Genomic DNA, 17,991 nt, shown 5'->3' with positions numbered 1-17,991 from the left:
CAGTGGTCTAAAAGTAGTCTGAATAATAACCGTAACAACTCATATATAATAAAATGACGTAAGTACTTCATGATTATCTGTCAGTAACTACTTTGTACTTCAATTTTAATTGTTTATGTGTAGGTTAAGAAAGACACCTTTACCGGTTTCACTGGGTGGAAAAGTTATTTTGATAATTGCAATCTACTCATTTGTAAATGTTACTAATTGTGCAGTAACTACGAATGGTATGCTTATTTTACTTTATATAATTTTTATTATGATGATTGCAATTCAATTTTATTCTAACAAATTTTTCAGAAATAATGTAATTTCTTTAATTTAATGTATAGCAATAAACTCAAATTTCATGTACTCTCATAATGTACAACTTTCGTAAATCAATGTTTTACGAATAATTTAAGTAAGACGAGTACCGAAAATGCAAAAACCATTCTATTGATTTTTCATTTAATTATTTTTTTTATTATAAAGAAGATGTATATTATTTCTTAACGATTTCAAATTTATAGATGACGTAAATATTGTGAAACTAAATGTACGAGGGGGGGGGGGTCAATAAGTCTTTACAAAAAGAAGGAAAAAAAAAGTTTTGTGTATGTAATTTTTTTTTATTTTTCAACATAATCTCCTTGAAGGTCGATACATTTTATTAAACGGCCTTCCAGTTTTTTTACGCCATCAGAAAAATATAATTTCTAAAAACCCTCAAAATAGGCATTTGTTTCGGTGATGACTTCTTCATTCGACGTGAATCGTTGTCCGGCAAGCCATATTTTGAGGTTAGGAAATAAGAAAAAGTCACTGGGAGCCTAATCAGGCGAATATGGTGGATGGTCAATTAATTCGAACTTTAAATAGTTAATTTTTGCCATCGAAACTGCACACGTGTGAACTCGAGCATTGTCTTGAAGAAAGAGGCATCATTTTTTGTTCAAGTGAGGACGTATTTCTCTGATTTTTTCTTTCAGCTGACCTAATAATGACGCATAATGTTGTCCAATGATCGTCTGGCCCTTTTCCGAGTAGTCGATGTAGATGATTATATACGCATCCCAGAAAACCATGGCCATAATCTTGCCAGCTAACTTTACTGTCTTTGCCTTCTGTGGTACTGGTTCTCCTGCGGAAATCCATTGTTTGGACTGTTCTTTGGTTTCAGGAGTGTAGTGGTGTACCCATGTTTCGTCTACAGTTACGAGTCGACGCCAAAAGTCTTCCGGATTACGACGCATGCATGCCAAAAGAGCCTGAGAGGTGACCACGCTGATTCGTTTGTTTTCAACAGTGAACAAACATAGGCACCCATCTTGCTGATATTTTTTTCATCCCCAATTTTTCATGCAAAATTGAAATGATTGTACCCTTTGATACCCCTGTGGCCTCAACCAATTCTCGCAATTTTAATCTTCTATGACTCAACACCATATCGTGGACTTTGGTGACCATTTCGGGCGTACTCACTTCTACGGGGCATCCTGAACGAGGTTCATCTTTTGTTGTTGTACGGCCGCGTTTAAATTCATTTACCCATTATAAACAGTCTTAAACACAGGGGTAGACTTGCCATGAACGGCATTCAACTCAACAGTGATTTCTTTTGGCGTAAGGCCTTTCAAATAAAAATGTTTTATCACCGCTCGAAACTCTGTTTTTTCCATTTTTCAAATATACCAATAACATTTTGTTCAACCAACACTCACAAAAAAACGACTTAATGAATCGAGCTGAAACTTTGTACAATATCTAGTTAGTAGTATTGCTTGCCAAAATTATCATAATTTAAGCGTGACGAGCGCCATCTCTTGGATTTTGTAAAGACTTATAGACCCCCCTCGTAACTTCTAGGATTCAAAAACGAAGACGTTGATTCGAAAAATGTATCACAGGAAAAAGTTTGCGAAACACAAGCATGTATCGAAGCAGGTATACAAATCAAAGACCTCCCGATTTTTTCCAAATATTTTGTCTTGCTAATACTCTATCTTGTATTTTAGCATCGCTAATTATAAAAAACTTGGACACAAATTCAGTACCTTGCGATAATTTTTATCAATTTGCATGTGGCAAATTTTTAAAGGAAACAGTTATTCCAGAATCTAAAGATAGTGTGTCATCTTTTACTCTGACTGATGATAAACTATGGCAGCAACTGAGAACAAGTTTAGAACGTAAAATGGATAATAATGCTCCAAGAACGTTTAAAGTGCTGCAGTCATTTTATAATACTTGTTCAGATATGGGTACATTTATACATTGTTGAACATCTTACATTACCAGATGTTACATTTTATTTCACTTTTTCCATTATATTAATTTGTAGCTAAAATCAACGAAACTAGTACAAATGATATGTTGGATATACTGAAGAAACTTGGTGACTGGCCTGTTCTGGTCGGACAATCTTGGAACGCTTCCGACTTTGATTGGAAAAAATTAATCTATCAGATGCGTGAAATTGGATATACAAAAGCAATGAAATGTTTTATATATTCAAGTATCGATGTCCTCGGTAACAACAAATATGAAATAACTGTGAGAATTTTTTCCAAATACAAATCATTTATCAAGACACTATCCATTATGGTTATTACAAAAATAATACCGTACTGAACTTATTTTTTTTATCAATGTAGCTGGATCAGGCATCTACAGGACTCGAACAAGAGTACTTGTCAAAAGGTTTCCAAGACAAAATTGTACAAGCCTATTATAAATATATGACCAATCTTGCGGAAGTCCTCGGAGCTGCTGAACGACAATCGAGGAAAGACCTACGTGACTCTTTGGATTTTGAAATTGAGCTTTCGAAGGTATATCACAAAAAAAACTAAATTGAACAGCATCAACAATTAAAAAATAAATTCAAATAACTTCGTCATTCGCTTCAATAACATTACTATTTTAGATTTTTTTACCGAGAGAAGATCGTAGAAATAGATCTCAGCTTCACAATTCTATGACTCTACAACAACTAGAATCAGGATATCCAGATATTCCCTGGCGCGAGTATTTCAATAACATTTATTTTTCACAAACTAAATTTATTACAACTAACGATCAAATCATAGTGAAAGTTCCATATTTCCTTAAATCTTTAATAAATCTAATTAACAATACTCCGAAACGTGTTCTTGCCAATTACGCTATTTGGCGAGTAGTCCAAGAGTCGGCTTCTTTCATGAATGAACGCGTGAAACGCATCGAAGCTGATTTCAGTGCGTCAACAACAGGTACAAATATACAAGAACAACCATGGATACAATGTCTGGATTACCTATCGAAAAATTTACGTTTGGCTCTTGGAGCTTTATATGTGAGAGATCATTTCGACAAGGAATCGAAAAAAGTTGCTGAAGAACTTGTTCACGGAGTCAATAAAAGTTTTTTAGGTTTATTAGAAAAGGTTTGTTGATAAACTCTGAAGAGCTTTTTCGGTTAGTTAAATTACAAATTGTATGCTTCAATTACTTTCGCAGATTGATTGGATGGATGCAAAAACTAAAGAGACCGCTAAAACGAAGCTCCGTTCAGTTAAAGAATACGTTGGCTACCCGGATGAATTCCTTGACGACAAAAAAATTGATGCCTATTACCAGGATTTAGATGTCAATTCAGAAAGTTTTTTGAAAAGTCATCTGAACTTGAAGCTTTTCTCTTTCCAAAAAATTTTATCAGGGCCGGCAAACCCTGGCGATAAATATGATTGGACCGATATAGGGTATACCGCAGTAGTAAACGCTATGTATAGTCCTTTCATAAATACCATTAGTAAGTAAAGTCTAAGCAAAATCGCATTTTCAGTCGATATTTAATAACACAGTTTAAAACTACGTACAGTAATTCCGGCGGGAATATTGCAAGGCGTATTTTTCAACAGTAGTCGGCCGCACTACTTGAATTACGCTGCGATTGGTTGGTTAATTGGTCATGAATTAACACACGGGTTTGATGATCAAGGTAGTCAATACAACGAGGATGGTGAGTTGGTGAACTGGTGGGATCCTGAAACATTGAAAAAGTATCTTAATCGAACTAAATGTATAATTGAGCAATACAGTAATTATACACTTAATGGCTTGAAAGTGAGTTTGGTGATTCTCTTTTACGGAGAATTTCAAATGGATATTCGTGTATAGAATAATATTAATTGTAAGGATCTCTTATTGATTTACAGTTGAATGGTAAGAATACTCAAGGTGAAAATATCGCTGATAACGGAGGTATCAAGGAAGCTTACTTCGCTTATGAAGAATATGAAAAGACTCATGAGCAAGAATTAGGTTTGCCTGGATTATCGTACACACCGCGGCAACTGTTCTGGATCAATGCAGCAAATATGTTTTGCGACAAATCTAGACCTGAAGTTTTGGAACATGGAATGAAGACCAATGATCATAGTCCTTATGGGATCCGTGTCATTGGGACTTTCTCAAATATACCTGAATTTTCTAGAGACTTTAATTGTCCAGTCGGATCGCCAATGAATCCTACTAAAAAATGTACCGTTTGGTAAACATACATTTCATATCAGTACTATCATATTTTATTTTATCTGAGCAAATATTAAAAACTAATATAAATAATCTATAGTTGATGTATCATATAAAATATTTTCGCATAGTTTAGAATTGAAAATATTTTTACCATAGTCATCATTAAAGAAACCTTTCGAATGCATAAAATTTATTGTTTGTAAACATATGCGAATAAAACCTGTCATTTGTTATAACAATTGTAGCCCAATTTAACTTAAAAAAATTAATAAAAATAAATGACCCGAATGTAAACTATTTATTTACCAATAAATAAACATCGATATCCTGAGTAGACTTGGAGGGTGGGCCGTTTATCTTTTAAATTCTTGGAAGAAACGCGCATTAGATTTGAAAAATTTAATGAATCAATTCCGTCGAATCAGTTACATAAATTCTTTGAATTTTTTAAATATATATATTGATTTTTAAATCGATGAAAAAATATTACAATGCAATAAGGGTATTAGATGATACAATTGTCTTGTTTTCACAAAATTTAGTACCGTAATATATACGGTTTAGTGGTTGAATCAATTTATTCATTTTCAATAATACATCAAATCCACGTTTCATTTCTAAATATTTCGTTTACTTATCACCGATCCTAAATTTAAATATAAGTTTTACATAAATGAACTTCGCAATAGGTGAATCAAATGAGAAAAGGACTTGCATAACAATATTTAATGGAATCTTTATAAAATAAAGTATTCAATATCTATTACAAATACAAAGTGCAAGAATCTTAAAAGCCATTGCAAAGCATATGAAAAAAGAGCTACTTGAATTCTTACATTTTTTAAATTAAACTTGCAAAGCTAATTTGACCGAGAAAAATACTATAATAAGTTTGAATATATTACTGTTGGATCAATTAATTTGAGTGTTGCTAGTATTCAATTATCAAAAGTAATAAAATATCATGTATCAAACTGTTAAGGGTTTATCTTTATAATTTCATATTTTAACGTAAGTTAAAATAGAACGAGTTACCGCAGCAGTATATAGCAATGTATATAACACTGCTTGGTGATGTTGGTTAAAGCAGACGTCAAATTCCATGCTGTAATAGTTTCGTTCGACAACAACATATATAGATATACTAATCTATTCGTACTTAATATTTGATCACTCTAACTTGAACAAATCATACGTACGACAGGTTGCATGCAGGTGCTTTTACTATATTACATGACCATTATACTCATTGTGCGTGTGACTTAAACATGTACTATTACTAAGCAAATTATTGATGTATGTTTGCCTTTTTCTTATAGATATCTTGGTTCTATTATGGGTTCTCCAAACGTCTAAGTTATTAAAACACCTGTAACTGTAGACAGGGATCATTTTGTAAAGATAATGAATCTACGCCAGCACGAAAATACTATTTTCTTACGTCAACTGCAATATTATTTGATATTATATCTTACTACAAAAAACTTAACAAACGACATTTCTTAATACTATGTACATAATCGTCAATGTATAATTTATATTTATTGACAAACGCTTTTGTAAATAAACTTGTATTATTTATTTATAAATAATTACATAATAAAATTTAATTTCGAAATTTTTATTATAAAAAACGACTTTCTCGTGAGAGTCAAATTTGAATCAATAAATAACAAATTATAATTTACCATAATAATCTCTGATAACTTTTCCTGTATCAGTGTAGAAGTTTGATTTTGATATGTTCTTTGTTTCTTATACTGGTATATTTTCAGTATAATGAATTTATAAAACTTTGAATAAAATATGTCCGAAGCTCATGTTTGTAATAAAAAAATAGCGATAAATATATAATTTTGTAAAATAAAAATATTTCCTCCTACAAATTTATTTTTTCATTCCGCTGAATGAAACACGTGTATATGTCAATCTCACATTTCAATTTAACCATTTTTTACCAATAAAAAAGTTTTTATAGTGATTAACCTCGAAATTATACAAAACGAATCAGCTAATTATAGTTGTTTGAAAAAATAGCTTTTAAATACATAAGTAAACTCAATACCTTTAACAATAGTTTTGAAAGGAGTTTCAAAAATAAAAGTAAGAAATAAATGCGATAATCATTTACAAATAAAACAAAATAAGTCAACTTATTATTTCAATGTTCAAATTATTATACAAAATGTCACATATATTCAAAAATGAACAAATAATTCTCATGTTTGAAAGCCTATAATAATTCGTCGAATAAGACAACGAAATTTTATGTTTGAATATTCAGATAAAGTATCCGTGACATGTGGTATTTTAATAGAAGAAACGAGTAAGTATATAATAGGTAGAACTTGTAAACGTAATGTCAGTGGACTAAACTTAGTCTGAAGAATAACTGTAACGACTCAAATACAGTAAAATGTTGTAAGTGATTAACTACTATTATCGATGAGTAACCACTTTATTCGTGTATTTTAATTGTTTATCTGTAGGTTAAAAATGACACCTTTACAAGTTTTATTGGTCCGAAGAGCTATTTTGATAGTTACATTCTACTTATTTGTAAATATTACTAATTGTGCAGTAACTACAATAGGTATGCGTATTGCATTTTATAATATTATTATGAAAATTGACATTCAATTTTATTGACAAATTTTTTAAATATAATATAATTTTTCTACTTTATTGTATTAATAATAATCTCAATCAATTTTATGTACTCTTATAATAGACATCATTTATAATCTAATTTTTTTTTATTCATTTAAGTAAGACAAGTGAAAATGCGAAAGCGGCTCCTGCACTGATTTTTTCTTTTTATTTATTATAATGAAGATAGGCATTATTTCATATAATTTCAAGCTTATAAATGCCGAAAATATAGTTAAAATAATAAATTTTATAGAATTCAAAAACAAAAATGTTGATTCGAAAAATGTATCACAGGAAAAAGTCTGCGAAACACAAGCATGTATCGAAGCAGGTATACAAATCAAAGACCTCCTGATTTTTGCCAAATATTTCGTCTGGCTAATACTCTATCTTGTATTTTAGCATCGCTAATTTTGAAAAACATTGACACAAAAGCGGCACCTTGCGATAATTTTTATCAATTTGCATGTGGCAAATTTTTAAAGGAATCAGTTATTCCAGAATCCAAACATAGCGTATCCACTTTTACTCTAGCTGAAAAAAAACTACAGCAGCAACTAAGAATAAGTTTAGAACGTAAAATGGATCAAAAGGCTCCAAGAACGTTCAAAGTTCTGCAGTCATTTTATAATAGTTGTTCAGATATTGGTACATTTATACATTGTTAAACATCTTACATTACCAGATGTTACATTTTATTTCACTTTTTTCATTAAATTAATTTGTAGCTAAAATCAACGAAACTAGTACAAATGAAATGTTGGATATACTGAAGAAACTTGGTGACTGGCCTGTTCTGGTCGGGCAATCTTGGAACGCTTCCGACTTTGATTGGAAAAAATTAATCTATCAGATGCGTGCAATGGGATATACAGAAGCGATGAATTGTTTTATAGAGATAGGTATTGAAATATCCGATGAAAAAAATAAGAGATATATAATAACTGTGAGACTTTTTTCCAAATACAAATAATTTATCAAGACACTATCTATTATGGTTATTACAAAAATAATACCTTACTGAACTTATTTTTTTTATCAACGTAGCTGGATCAGGCATCTACAGGACTCGAACAAGAGTACTTATCAAAAGGTTTCCAAAACAAAATTGTACAAGCCTACTATAAATATATGACCAATCTTGCGGAAGTCCTCGGAGCTGGTGAACAACAATCGAAGAAAGACCTACGTGACGCTTTGGAATTTGAAATTGACCTTGCAAAAGTATGCAATAACAGAACAACTATTTTTAATTTAATAGTGTCAATATAGCAAAAATAAATTCCTATAACTTGTTCACTCACTGTAATGAAATTCAAATTTCAGATTTCTTTATCAGCGGTAGACCACAGAAATATGTCTCTTCTGTACAATCCTATAACGCTAGATCAATTAGAATTAGAATATCCAGGCATTTCCTGGAGCGAGTATATCAATCAAATTGTGTTGCCACAAACTGAATTAATTACATCTAACGTTCTAATCATAGTTAAAGTACCAAGTTTTTTTAAATCTTTCTTAAAATTAGTTAATAATACTCCGAAGCGTGTTCTTGCAAATTATGCCATTTGGCGAGTGGTCCAAGAGTCGGCTTCTTTCATGAATGAACGCGTGAAACGCTTCAAAGCTGATTTCAGTGCGTCAACAACAGGCACAAATATACAAGATCCACGATTGACACAGTGTCTTGACTACGTATCGCGAAATTTGCATTTGGCTGTTGGAGCTTTGTACGTGAGAGAACATGTCGATAAGAAATCGAAGGTGATTCTTCAAGAACTTATAGATAGATTACTTCAGAGTTTTTTAGGTTTATTAGAAAAGGTTTGTTGATAAACTCTGTAGAGCTTTTTCATATAGTTCAATTAAAAATTGTATGTTTAAACGACTTTCCCAGGTCGATTGGATGGATGAAGTAACGAAAAATGCCACTAAAAAGAAAGTTCTTGCAGTCAAAAATTACGTTGCCTACCCGGACGAATTCCTTGACGATGAAAAAATTGATGCCTATTTCCAGGATCTAGCAGTTCATTCGGAAAGTTTTTTGAAGAATCACTTAAATTTGAATCTTTTCAAATTCAAGAAACATTTGGAAGAACTGGAAAAGCCAGTCAATGAAATTGATTGGACCATGATAGGAAATACCGCAGTTGTGGATGCTTTCTATAGTCCTACAATGAATAGTATAAGTAGGTGAAGTCTAAGCGATATCGATTTCTCAGTCGACATTAAATAACACAGTTTAAAATTGCGTACAGTACTTCCGGCAGGAATCTTGCAAGACGTATTTTTCAACAGTATTCGGCCACACTACTTGAATTACGCTGCTATTGGTTGGATAATTGGTCATGAATTGACACATGGATTTGATAATCAAGGTAGTCAATTCGACGAGAATGGTGATTTGGTGAACTGGTGGGATCCTGAAACATTGAAAAAGTATCTTAATCGAACTGAATGTATAATTCAACAATACAGTAATTATACACTTAATGGCTTGAAAGTGAGTTTGGTGATTCTCTTTTACGGAGAATTTCAAATGGATATTCGTGTATAGAATAATATTAATTGTAACAATCTCTTATTTCTTCACAGCTGAATGGTCAGAATACTCAAAGTGAAAATGTCGCAGACATTGGAGGCATCAAGGAAGCTTACTTCGCCTACGAAGAATATGAAAAGACTCATGAGCAAGAATTTGGATTACCTGGATTACCGTACACACCACGGCAACTGTTCTGGATAAGTGCAGCAAATATCTATTGCGACAATTATAGAGCTGAAGTTTTGGAACATGTAATCAATACCGATATTCATAGTCCTTGTGAGATCCGTGTCAATGGGTCTTTCTCTAATATACCTGAATTTTCTAGAGACTTTAATTGTCCAGTCGGATCGCCAATGAATCCTATTAAAAAATGTACAGTTTGGTAAACATATATTTTATATTAGTACCATCATATTTTATTTTATCTAAGTAAATATTGAAAACTAATATAAATAATCTATAATTCATGTATCATAAAAAATTTTCACGTAGTTTAGAAATGAAAATAATTTTATAATAGTCATTATTAAAGAAATCTTTCAAATGTACAAAATTTATTGTTTGTACACATATGCGAATAAAACCCATCATTTATTATAAATAATCGTAGCTCAGTTAAACTTGAAAAAATTAATAAAAATGAATGACCATAATGTGAAATATTTATTACCAATAAATAAACATAGATATTGTTTTTGGACTTGGCAGGTGCGCCGTTTTCGTTGTCAATTCTTGGAAGAAACACGAATTAGATTTGAAAAATTTAATGTATCAATTTCGTCGAATCGGTTACATAAAATCTATAAATCTCTTATATATATATATTAAAGTCAATAAAGGTTTTCGATAATACAATTGTCTTGTTTTCACGAAATTTAGTACCATAATATATACGGTTTAGTGGTTGAAACAATTTATTTATATTCAATAATACATTAAATTCACGTTTCATTTCTAAATATTTCATTTACTTACAACCGATCCTAAAATTACCTTATTTGTTTTACATAAATGAATTTCGCAATAGGTGAATCAACTGAAAAAAGGACTTGCATAACAATACTTCATAGAATTTTATAAAATGAAGTATTCAGTATCTGCTGTAAATACACAGTGCAAGAATCTTAAGAGCATTACATAGCGTACGAAAAAAGAGACACTTGAACGCTTACTTTTTAAAAATTAAGTTTGTAAAGCTAGTTTGACCGAGAAAATACTATAATTAGTTTGATAATATTATTGTTGTATCGAATAATATTAGTGTTGCTAATTTTAAATTATCAGAAATAATGAAATATCATATATTAAACGATTATTATTCTTATATTTTCGAGTTTTATTCTTATATTTTCATTTCGAAGTTGAAATAGAACGAGTCACCGCAGTAGTAGACCTGGCTATGTATCTAACACCGCTTGGTGATGTTGGTTACAGCAGACGTCAAATTCCATGCTGTAATAGTTTCGTTCGACAACAACATTATATATAGATATACTAATCTATTGGTACTTAATATTTGATCACTCTAATTTGAACAAATCATGTGTAAGACGGGTTGCATGCAGGTGCTTTTACTATATTACATAACCGTTATACTCATAGTAAGCGTGAACCAAATATGTACATTATCTAAACAAATTATTAACATATGTTTGTCTTTCCTTATAGCTATCTTAGTTTTATTACGGATTCTCCAAAATTCTAAGTTATTAAAACACCAGTATCTGTAGACTGGGATCATATTGTTGAGATACCGATTTGATGAGAACAAGAAAAATAAAATACTGTTTCCTTACGTTAACTACAGTATTATTTGATATATCTTACTACAGAAAAATTAACAAACGATTAATCAACATGAAATGGTCTACACAGCATCATCGTATATTTTATTATATTTTAATGCTATGTACAAAATCTTCAACATATTATTCCTGTAATATTTATTTGCAAATGCTACTGTATAAATAATTATGTGATTTATATATAAATAATTATATAGTAAAATTTAATTATTAACTTTTATTATAAAAATCAACTTCCTCGTAAGAGTCAAATTAGAAACAATGAATAGCAAATTATTATTTACTATAAGAATCTTTGATAACTTTTCCTGTATCAGTGAAGAAGTTTGCCCTTATTATCTTCTTTGTTTCTTATAATACCATATAAAGTATAACGGATTTATGAAGCACTAAATAAAATATATCCGAAGGTTTCTGACAAATATAAAATTGTTTTTTCCTATATAACTATTTTTTTTCATTCTGCAGAGTGAAACACAGGCATATTTCAATCTTGCATGTTAATTTTATCATTTAACATGTGTATTTTTTATCAATACAAAAATCTCTACGAGCGATGAACCTCGAAATCATACAAAACGAAATAGCTACTTCTACTTATTTAAAAAAATAGCTTTTGAATAGATAAGAAAAATCAAGAACTTTACAAATAATTTTCAAAGTAGTTTCAAAAATAAAAGTAAGATATTAATCCGAAAATCAAATTTACAAATCAAACAAAATAAGTCATATCTTCATTTGAGCTTCTGAATTATTGTACAAAATATCATATGTACTCAAGAATGAACAATTGATTCTCATATTTTAGAGACTATAATAATTCATTGAATAAGACAATGAAATATTTATATTTGAATATTCAGATAAAGTCTTTGTGACAGATGGTATTTTAAGAAACTAAACGAGTAAGTATATAATAGATAAAACTTATAAACGTAATGTCAGTGAATTAAACGTAGTCTAGAGAATAACTTTAACGAGTCCAATACAGTAAAATGATGTAAGTACTTAACAACGGTTATCAATGAATAACTACAGCGGTGGTCAATAAAATAGGGCCACCAGTGACTAAAATCAGATAAGGTTCAAAGTTTTATATCTTGGTTGAAAATGGTCACTCAGACATCAGTGAGTGCTCATTTTAAAGGTATTTCTAAGTGCCTTTCGGTAATTGAATATAAAGTTTTGTTAAGCTATTTTTAAACTTTTCATTACGTTGAAATGGGCGTTAAGAAAATGAAATATTTCAAGTTCTGTTCAAACCCGTACAATTCAATAAATAATCCATCTACGAAAATTCTCTACTAATGGTTTTCAAGCTCTTTCCAAGAACTTCAAAATCCTTTTTTTATTTTTTTATTTCTAGATTAATAATTGATCAAGATACTGCGAGTTTTGTTAAAAAAATATTATATTTTTAGATCGTTTATATTTTCTACAGTAACTAATAGATAATAAAAAACCAAAGAGAAAAACTTTTTTTTATGGTAAAGAATCAATAAAAATTTATTCAAACTTTTTTTCCGTTTTCTAAGAACTTGCAAATTTTCTAAATAAAATATAGTTTTATTATTCTGAGTTACTTAGGATTACACATGCACAGGTAAAAAAAATATTATTATGTTGTTTCGCACATTTTTGGGACTGGAGAATATTTATTTGTTATTAGTATATTTTTATGACAACATTAATAACTCGGTCAGTTTTCAAGCTGAAAAATAAATAAAGAAAAGAGATTTTCAAGTTTTTGAAAAGAGTTTGAAAACTATTGGTACAAAATTTTTGTAAATGGATTATTTATTGAATTATGCGGCTTTGAAGAAAACTTGTAATATTTCATTTTTTCATAACTTTACACTAAATCACGAAAAAGTACTTACAAATTTCTTTTAAATGAGCACTCACTGATGTCCGTGGGATTTTATTTAGCTAAGATATAAAGCTTTGAATCTTACTTGATTTTAGTCACTGGTGCTCTTATTTTATTGACCACCACTGTACTTCATACTTCAATTTTAATTATTTATTTGCAGGTTAAGAAAGCCACCTTTACAGATTTCATTGGATCGTAGGGCTATTTTGATAGTTGTATTCTACTCATTTGTAAATGTTACTAATTGTGCAGTAACTACGATTGGTATGCGTATTTCACTTAATATAATTATTATGAAGATTGAACCAATTTTATTCTAACAAATTTTTCAAATATTATTTTTGAAAAATAATATGGTTTTTCTAATTTATTGTATTAATAATAATCCTAATCAATTATCATATACTCTCATAATAAAAGACGTTAACTCAATTTTTTTTTACAATTAATTGAAGTAAGACAAGTGAAAATGCGAAAACTGCTCCTGTATTGATTTTTCTATTTCATTTATTTCAAGGAAGATATGTATTATTTTTTAAGAATGTCAAATTTATAGATGCCGTAAATATAGTTAAACTAAAAAATGTATCTTCTAGGATTCAAAAACAAAGACATTAATTCGAAAAATGTATCACAGGAAAAAGTTTGCGAAACACAAGCATGTATCGAAGCAGGTATACAAATCAAAGACCTCCCGATTTTTTCCAAATATTTTGTCTTGCTAATACTCTATCTTGTATTTTAGCATCGCTAATTCTGAAAAACATTGACTCAAATGCAGTACCTTGCGATAATTTTTATCAATTTGCATGTGGTAAATTTTTAAAGGAATCAGTTATTCCAGAATCCAAACATAGCGTATCCTCTTTTACTCAAGCTGATGAAAAACTATGGCAGCAACTAAGAACAAGTTTAGAACGTAAAATGGATCAAAAGGCTCCAAGAACGTTTAGAGTGCTGCAGTCTTTTTATAATACTTGTTTAGATATTGGTACATTTAATCATTGTTAAACATCTTACATTACCAAATGTTAAATTTTATTTCATTTTTTCCATTACATTAATTTGTAGCTAAAATCGATGAAACTAGTACATATGAAATATTGAATATATTGAAGAAACTTGGTGACTGGCCTGTTCTGGTCGGACAATCTTGGAACGCTTCCGACTTTGATTGGAAAAAATTAATCTATCAGATGCGTGAAATTGGATATACAGAAGCAATGAAATGTTTTATATATTCAAGTATCGATGTCCTCGGTAACAACAAATATGAAATAACTGTGAGAATTTTTTCCAAATACAAATCATTTATCAAGACACTATCCATTATGGTTATTACAAAAATAATACCTTACTAAATCTATTTTTTTTATCAACGTAGCTGGATCAGGCACCTACAGGACTCGAACAAGAGTACTTGTCAAAAGGTTTCCAAGACAAAATTGTACAAGCCTACTATAAATATATGACCAATCTTGCGGAAGTCCTCGGAGCTGATGAACAACAATCTAAGAAAGACTTACGTGACTCTTTGGATTTTGAAATTGAGCTTTCGAAGGTATATGACAAAAAAAATAACTAAATTGAATAACGTCAACAATAAAAAAGTAAATTCAAATAACTTCGTCATTCGCTTCAATAACATTATTATTTTAGATTTTTTTACCGAAAGAAGACCGTAGAAATATGTCTGAACTGTACAATCCTATGACTCTACAACAATTAGAATCAAGATATCCAGATATTCCCTGGAGGGAGTATTTCAATAACACTATTTTTCCACTAACTAAATTTATTACATTTAACAATCAAATCATAGTTCAAGTTCCAAGTTTTCTCAAATCTTTAATAAACCTAATTAATAATACTCCAAAACGTGTTCTTGCCAATTATGCTATTTGGCGAGTAGTCCAAGAATCGGCTTCTTTCATGAATGAACGCGTGAAACGCATCAAAGCTGATTTCAGTGCTTCAACAACAGGTACAAATATACAAGAACAACCATGGGTAGAATGTTTGGAATACCTATCGAAAAATTTACGGCTGGCACTTGGAGCTTTATATGCGAGAGAACATTTCGATAAGAAATCGAAAAAAGTTGCTGAAGAACTTGTCCACGGAGTCCATAAAAGTTTTTTAGGTTTATTAGAAAAGGTTTGTTGAAAAACTCTGTAGAGCTTTTACATATAGTTTAATTAAAAATTGTATGTTTCAATGACTTTCTCAGGTTGATTGGATGGATGAAGCAACGAAAGATGTCGCTAAAAAGAAGCTCCGTTCAGTTAAAGAATACGTTGCCTACCCGGACGAATTCCTTGACGACGAAAAAATTGACACCTATTTCCAGGATCTAGCAGTTCATTCGGAAAGTTTTTTGAAGAACCATTTAAATTTGAATCTTTTCAAATTAAACAAACATTTGGAAGAACTGGAAAAGCTTGTCAATGAAACTGATTGGACCAAGATAGGTTATACCGCAATAGTGGAAGCTTTCTATGGTCCTGCAATAAATAGCATTAGTAAGTGAAGTCTAAACGAATTTGAATTTTCAGTCGACATTAAATAACACAGTTAAAAATTGCGTACAGTACTTCCGGCAGGAATCTTGCAAGACGTATTTTTCAACAGTAGTCGGCCACACTACTTGAATTACGCTGCTATTGGTTGGATAACTGGTCATGAATTAACACACGGGTTTGATGATCAAGGTAGTCAATACGACGTGGATGGTAATTTGGTGAACTGGTGGAATCCTGAAACATTCAAGAAGTATCGTAAGCGAACTGAATGTATAGTTCAGCAATACAGTAATTATACACTTAATGGCTTGAAAGTGAGTTTGGTGATTACATTTTAAGAGGAATTTTAAATGGTTATTTTTATATAGAAAAATATTAATTTAAAGGATCTCTTAATGACTTACAGCTGAATGGTAAGAATACTCAAGGTGAAAATATCGCTGATAACGGAGGTATCAAGGAAGCTTACTTCGCTTATGAAGAATATGAAAAGACTCATGAGCAAGAATTAGGTTTACCTGGATTACCGTACACACCGCGGCAACTGTTCTGGATAAATGCAGCAAATATTTGGTGCGGCAAATTTAGACCTGAAGCTTTGGAACATGGAATCAATACCGATGTTCATAGTCCTTTTGAGTACCGTGTCATTGGGCCTTTCTCTAATATACCTGAATTTTCTAGAGACTTTAATTGTCCTGTCGGATCGCCAATGAATCCTATTATAAAATGTACAATTTGGTGAACATACATTTTATATTAGTACCATCATATTTTATTTTATCTGAGTAAATATTGAAAACTAATATAAGTAATCTAGAATTCTTGTATCATATAAAATATTTTCACGTAGTTTAGGAAAGAAAATATTTTTATAATAGTCATCATGAAAGAAATCTTTCAAATTCATAACATTTATTGTTTGTAAACATATGCAGATAAAACCCGTCATTTGTTATAAATAATCGTAGCTCAGTTCAACTTGAAAAAATTAATAAAAATAAATGACCGAATGTGAAATACCAATTAATAAACATAGATATCTTGAGTAAACTTGGAGGATGGACCGTTTTTGTTGTCAATTCTTGGAAGAAACGCGAATTAGATTTGAAAATTTTAATGTATCAATTTCGTCGAAACGGTTACATAAATTCTATCAAATTTTTCATATATATTGGATTTGAAATGGACGACAAAATAATACAATGGAATCAGGGTTAGAGATAATACAATTGTCTTTTTTTCACACCAAATTTAAGACCATAATATATATAGTTTAATTGTTGAAACGATTTATTCATTTTCAATATTGCATTGTATTCACATTTCATTTCTAAATATTTCGTTTACTTACAACCGATCCTAAATTTAACTAATTAGTTTTACATAAATGAATTTTGCAATAGATGAAACTACTGAAAAAAGGACTTGCATAACAATACTTAATGGAATTTTATAAAAGGAAGTATTTAGTTTCTACTATAAATACATTATGCAAGAATTTTAGGAGCGATTGCATAGCATACGAAAAAAGAGCTACTTGAATTCTTACATTTTTTAGATTAAACTTGCAAAGCTAATTTAGCCGAAAAAAGTGGTATATCAATCGAAAATATTATTGATGAATCGATTAATATAAATGTTGCTAATAATAAATTATCAAAAATTATGAGCTACAATATTTTAAACTTGCTTAGATAGATAATATTATACAGTCTTGGTAATAGCTCTTTCCTATTTCTCCACCGAAGGAAGAACGTAGATAGATGTCTCAGTTGCATAAACTTGCGATAGTTGAAGAGCTTGAGTTGAAATATCCAGACATTTCTCGAATAGAATACTTAAGAAACTTCTATCACCATGTCATATCATAAAATCCACTGAACCCATAAAATGCATAAACGTTAGAAATCCATTACTGAATTAATTTCAAAGATATGAAAGCGTATTCTTGCTAATTATTTAATCCTGCGCGTGGTATCAGAGTCAACAAGGTTTCTATATAGTCGAGTATAATCTACTCAAGCTAAGTTTCTAGCTTCAGTGTATGGTATAAATCTAGAACAGCTTAGATGGGAAAAGTACGTTGATTATG

At 30.3% G+C, this 17,991-nt stretch overlaps 3 protein-coding genes across 3 annotated transcripts; all 3 read left to right on the top strand.

The window, feature by feature from the left end:
- Positions 1-10: 10 nt before the first annotated feature.
- LOC131663922 (neprilysin-2-like) lies at positions 11-4,778 on the top strand. Its single transcript, XM_058934703.1, has 10 exons — positions 11-58; positions 124-227; positions 1,849-1,926; positions 1,998-2,243; positions 2,324-2,535; positions 2,637-2,813; positions 2,909-3,406; positions 3,480-3,771; positions 3,841-4,085; positions 4,178-4,778. Exons 1-10 carry the CDS (start codon positions 54-56, stop codon positions 4,514-4,516), a joined length of 2,196 nt encoding a protein of 731 aa, XP_058790686.1. The 5' UTR covers positions 11-53; the 3' UTR covers positions 4,517-4,778.
- A 2,134-nt stretch (positions 4,779-6,912) lies between these two features.
- Positions 6,913-8,839, top strand: LOC131663983 (neprilysin-2-like). The gene is made up of 8 exons (XM_058934796.1): positions 6,913-6,917; positions 6,986-7,089; positions 7,402-7,479; positions 7,551-7,796; positions 7,877-8,094; positions 8,196-8,372; positions 8,475-8,642; positions 8,786-8,839. Exons 1-8 carry the CDS (start codon positions 6,913-6,915, stop codon positions 8,837-8,839), a joined length of 1,050 nt encoding a protein of 349 aa, XP_058790779.1.
- Positions 8,840-9,260: 421 nt separating this feature from the next.
- LOC131663982 (neprilysin-2-like) lies at positions 9,261-16,641 on the top strand. Its single transcript, XM_058934795.1, has 12 exons — positions 9,261-9,337; positions 9,407-9,651; positions 9,744-10,078; positions 13,535-13,638; positions 13,971-14,048; positions 14,120-14,365; positions 14,446-14,657; positions 14,759-14,935; positions 15,034-15,531; positions 15,605-15,896; positions 15,966-16,210; positions 16,303-16,641. Exons 1-12 carry the CDS (start codon positions 9,280-9,282, stop codon positions 16,639-16,641), a joined length of 2,829 nt encoding a protein of 942 aa, XP_058790778.1. The 5' UTR covers positions 9,261-9,279.
- Positions 16,642-17,991: the final 1,350 nt, after the last annotated feature.

Source organism: Phymastichus coffea, unplaced genomic scaffold (genome assembly GCF_024137745.1).
Source record: "Phymastichus coffea isolate CEN01 unplaced genomic scaffold, Cenicafe_Pcof_1.1 PCOF00039, whole genome shotgun sequence".
NCBI lineage: Eukaryota > Metazoa > Arthropoda > Insecta > Hymenoptera > Eulophidae > Phymastichus > Phymastichus coffea.
This window is presented reverse-complemented; position numbering and strand designations above follow the sequence as displayed.

Coding starts and splice junctions, on each gene's coding strand:
- LOC131663922 (XM_058934703.1), top strand. Junction 2,536..2,636: donor ACAACAAATATGAAATAACT/GTGAGAATTTTT, acceptor TTATCAATGTAG/CTGGATCAGGCATCTACAGG. Junction 4,086..4,177: donor ATACACTTAATGGCTTGAAA/GTGAGTTTGGTG, acceptor ATTGATTTACAG/TTGAATGGTAAGAATACTCA.
- LOC131663983 (XM_058934796.1), top strand. Junction 8,095..8,195: donor ATAAGAGATATATAATAACT/GTGAGACTTTTT, acceptor TTATCAACGTAG/CTGGATCAGGCATCTACAGG. Junction 8,373..8,474: donor TTGAAATTGACCTTGCAAAA/GTATGCAATAAC, acceptor TTCAAATTTCAG/ATTTCTTTATCAGCGGTAGA.
- LOC131663982 (XM_058934795.1), top strand. CDS start 9,280: ATGATAGGAAATACCGCAGTTGTGGATGCTTTCTATAGTCCTACAATG. Junction 13,639..13,970: donor TTGTGCAGTAACTACGATTG/GTATGCGTATTT, acceptor TGTATCTTCTAG/GATTCAAAAACAAAGACATT. Junction 15,897..15,965: donor TCCTGCAATAAATAGCATTA/GTAAGTGAAGTC, acceptor AATTGCGTACAG/TACTTCCGGCAGGAATCTTG.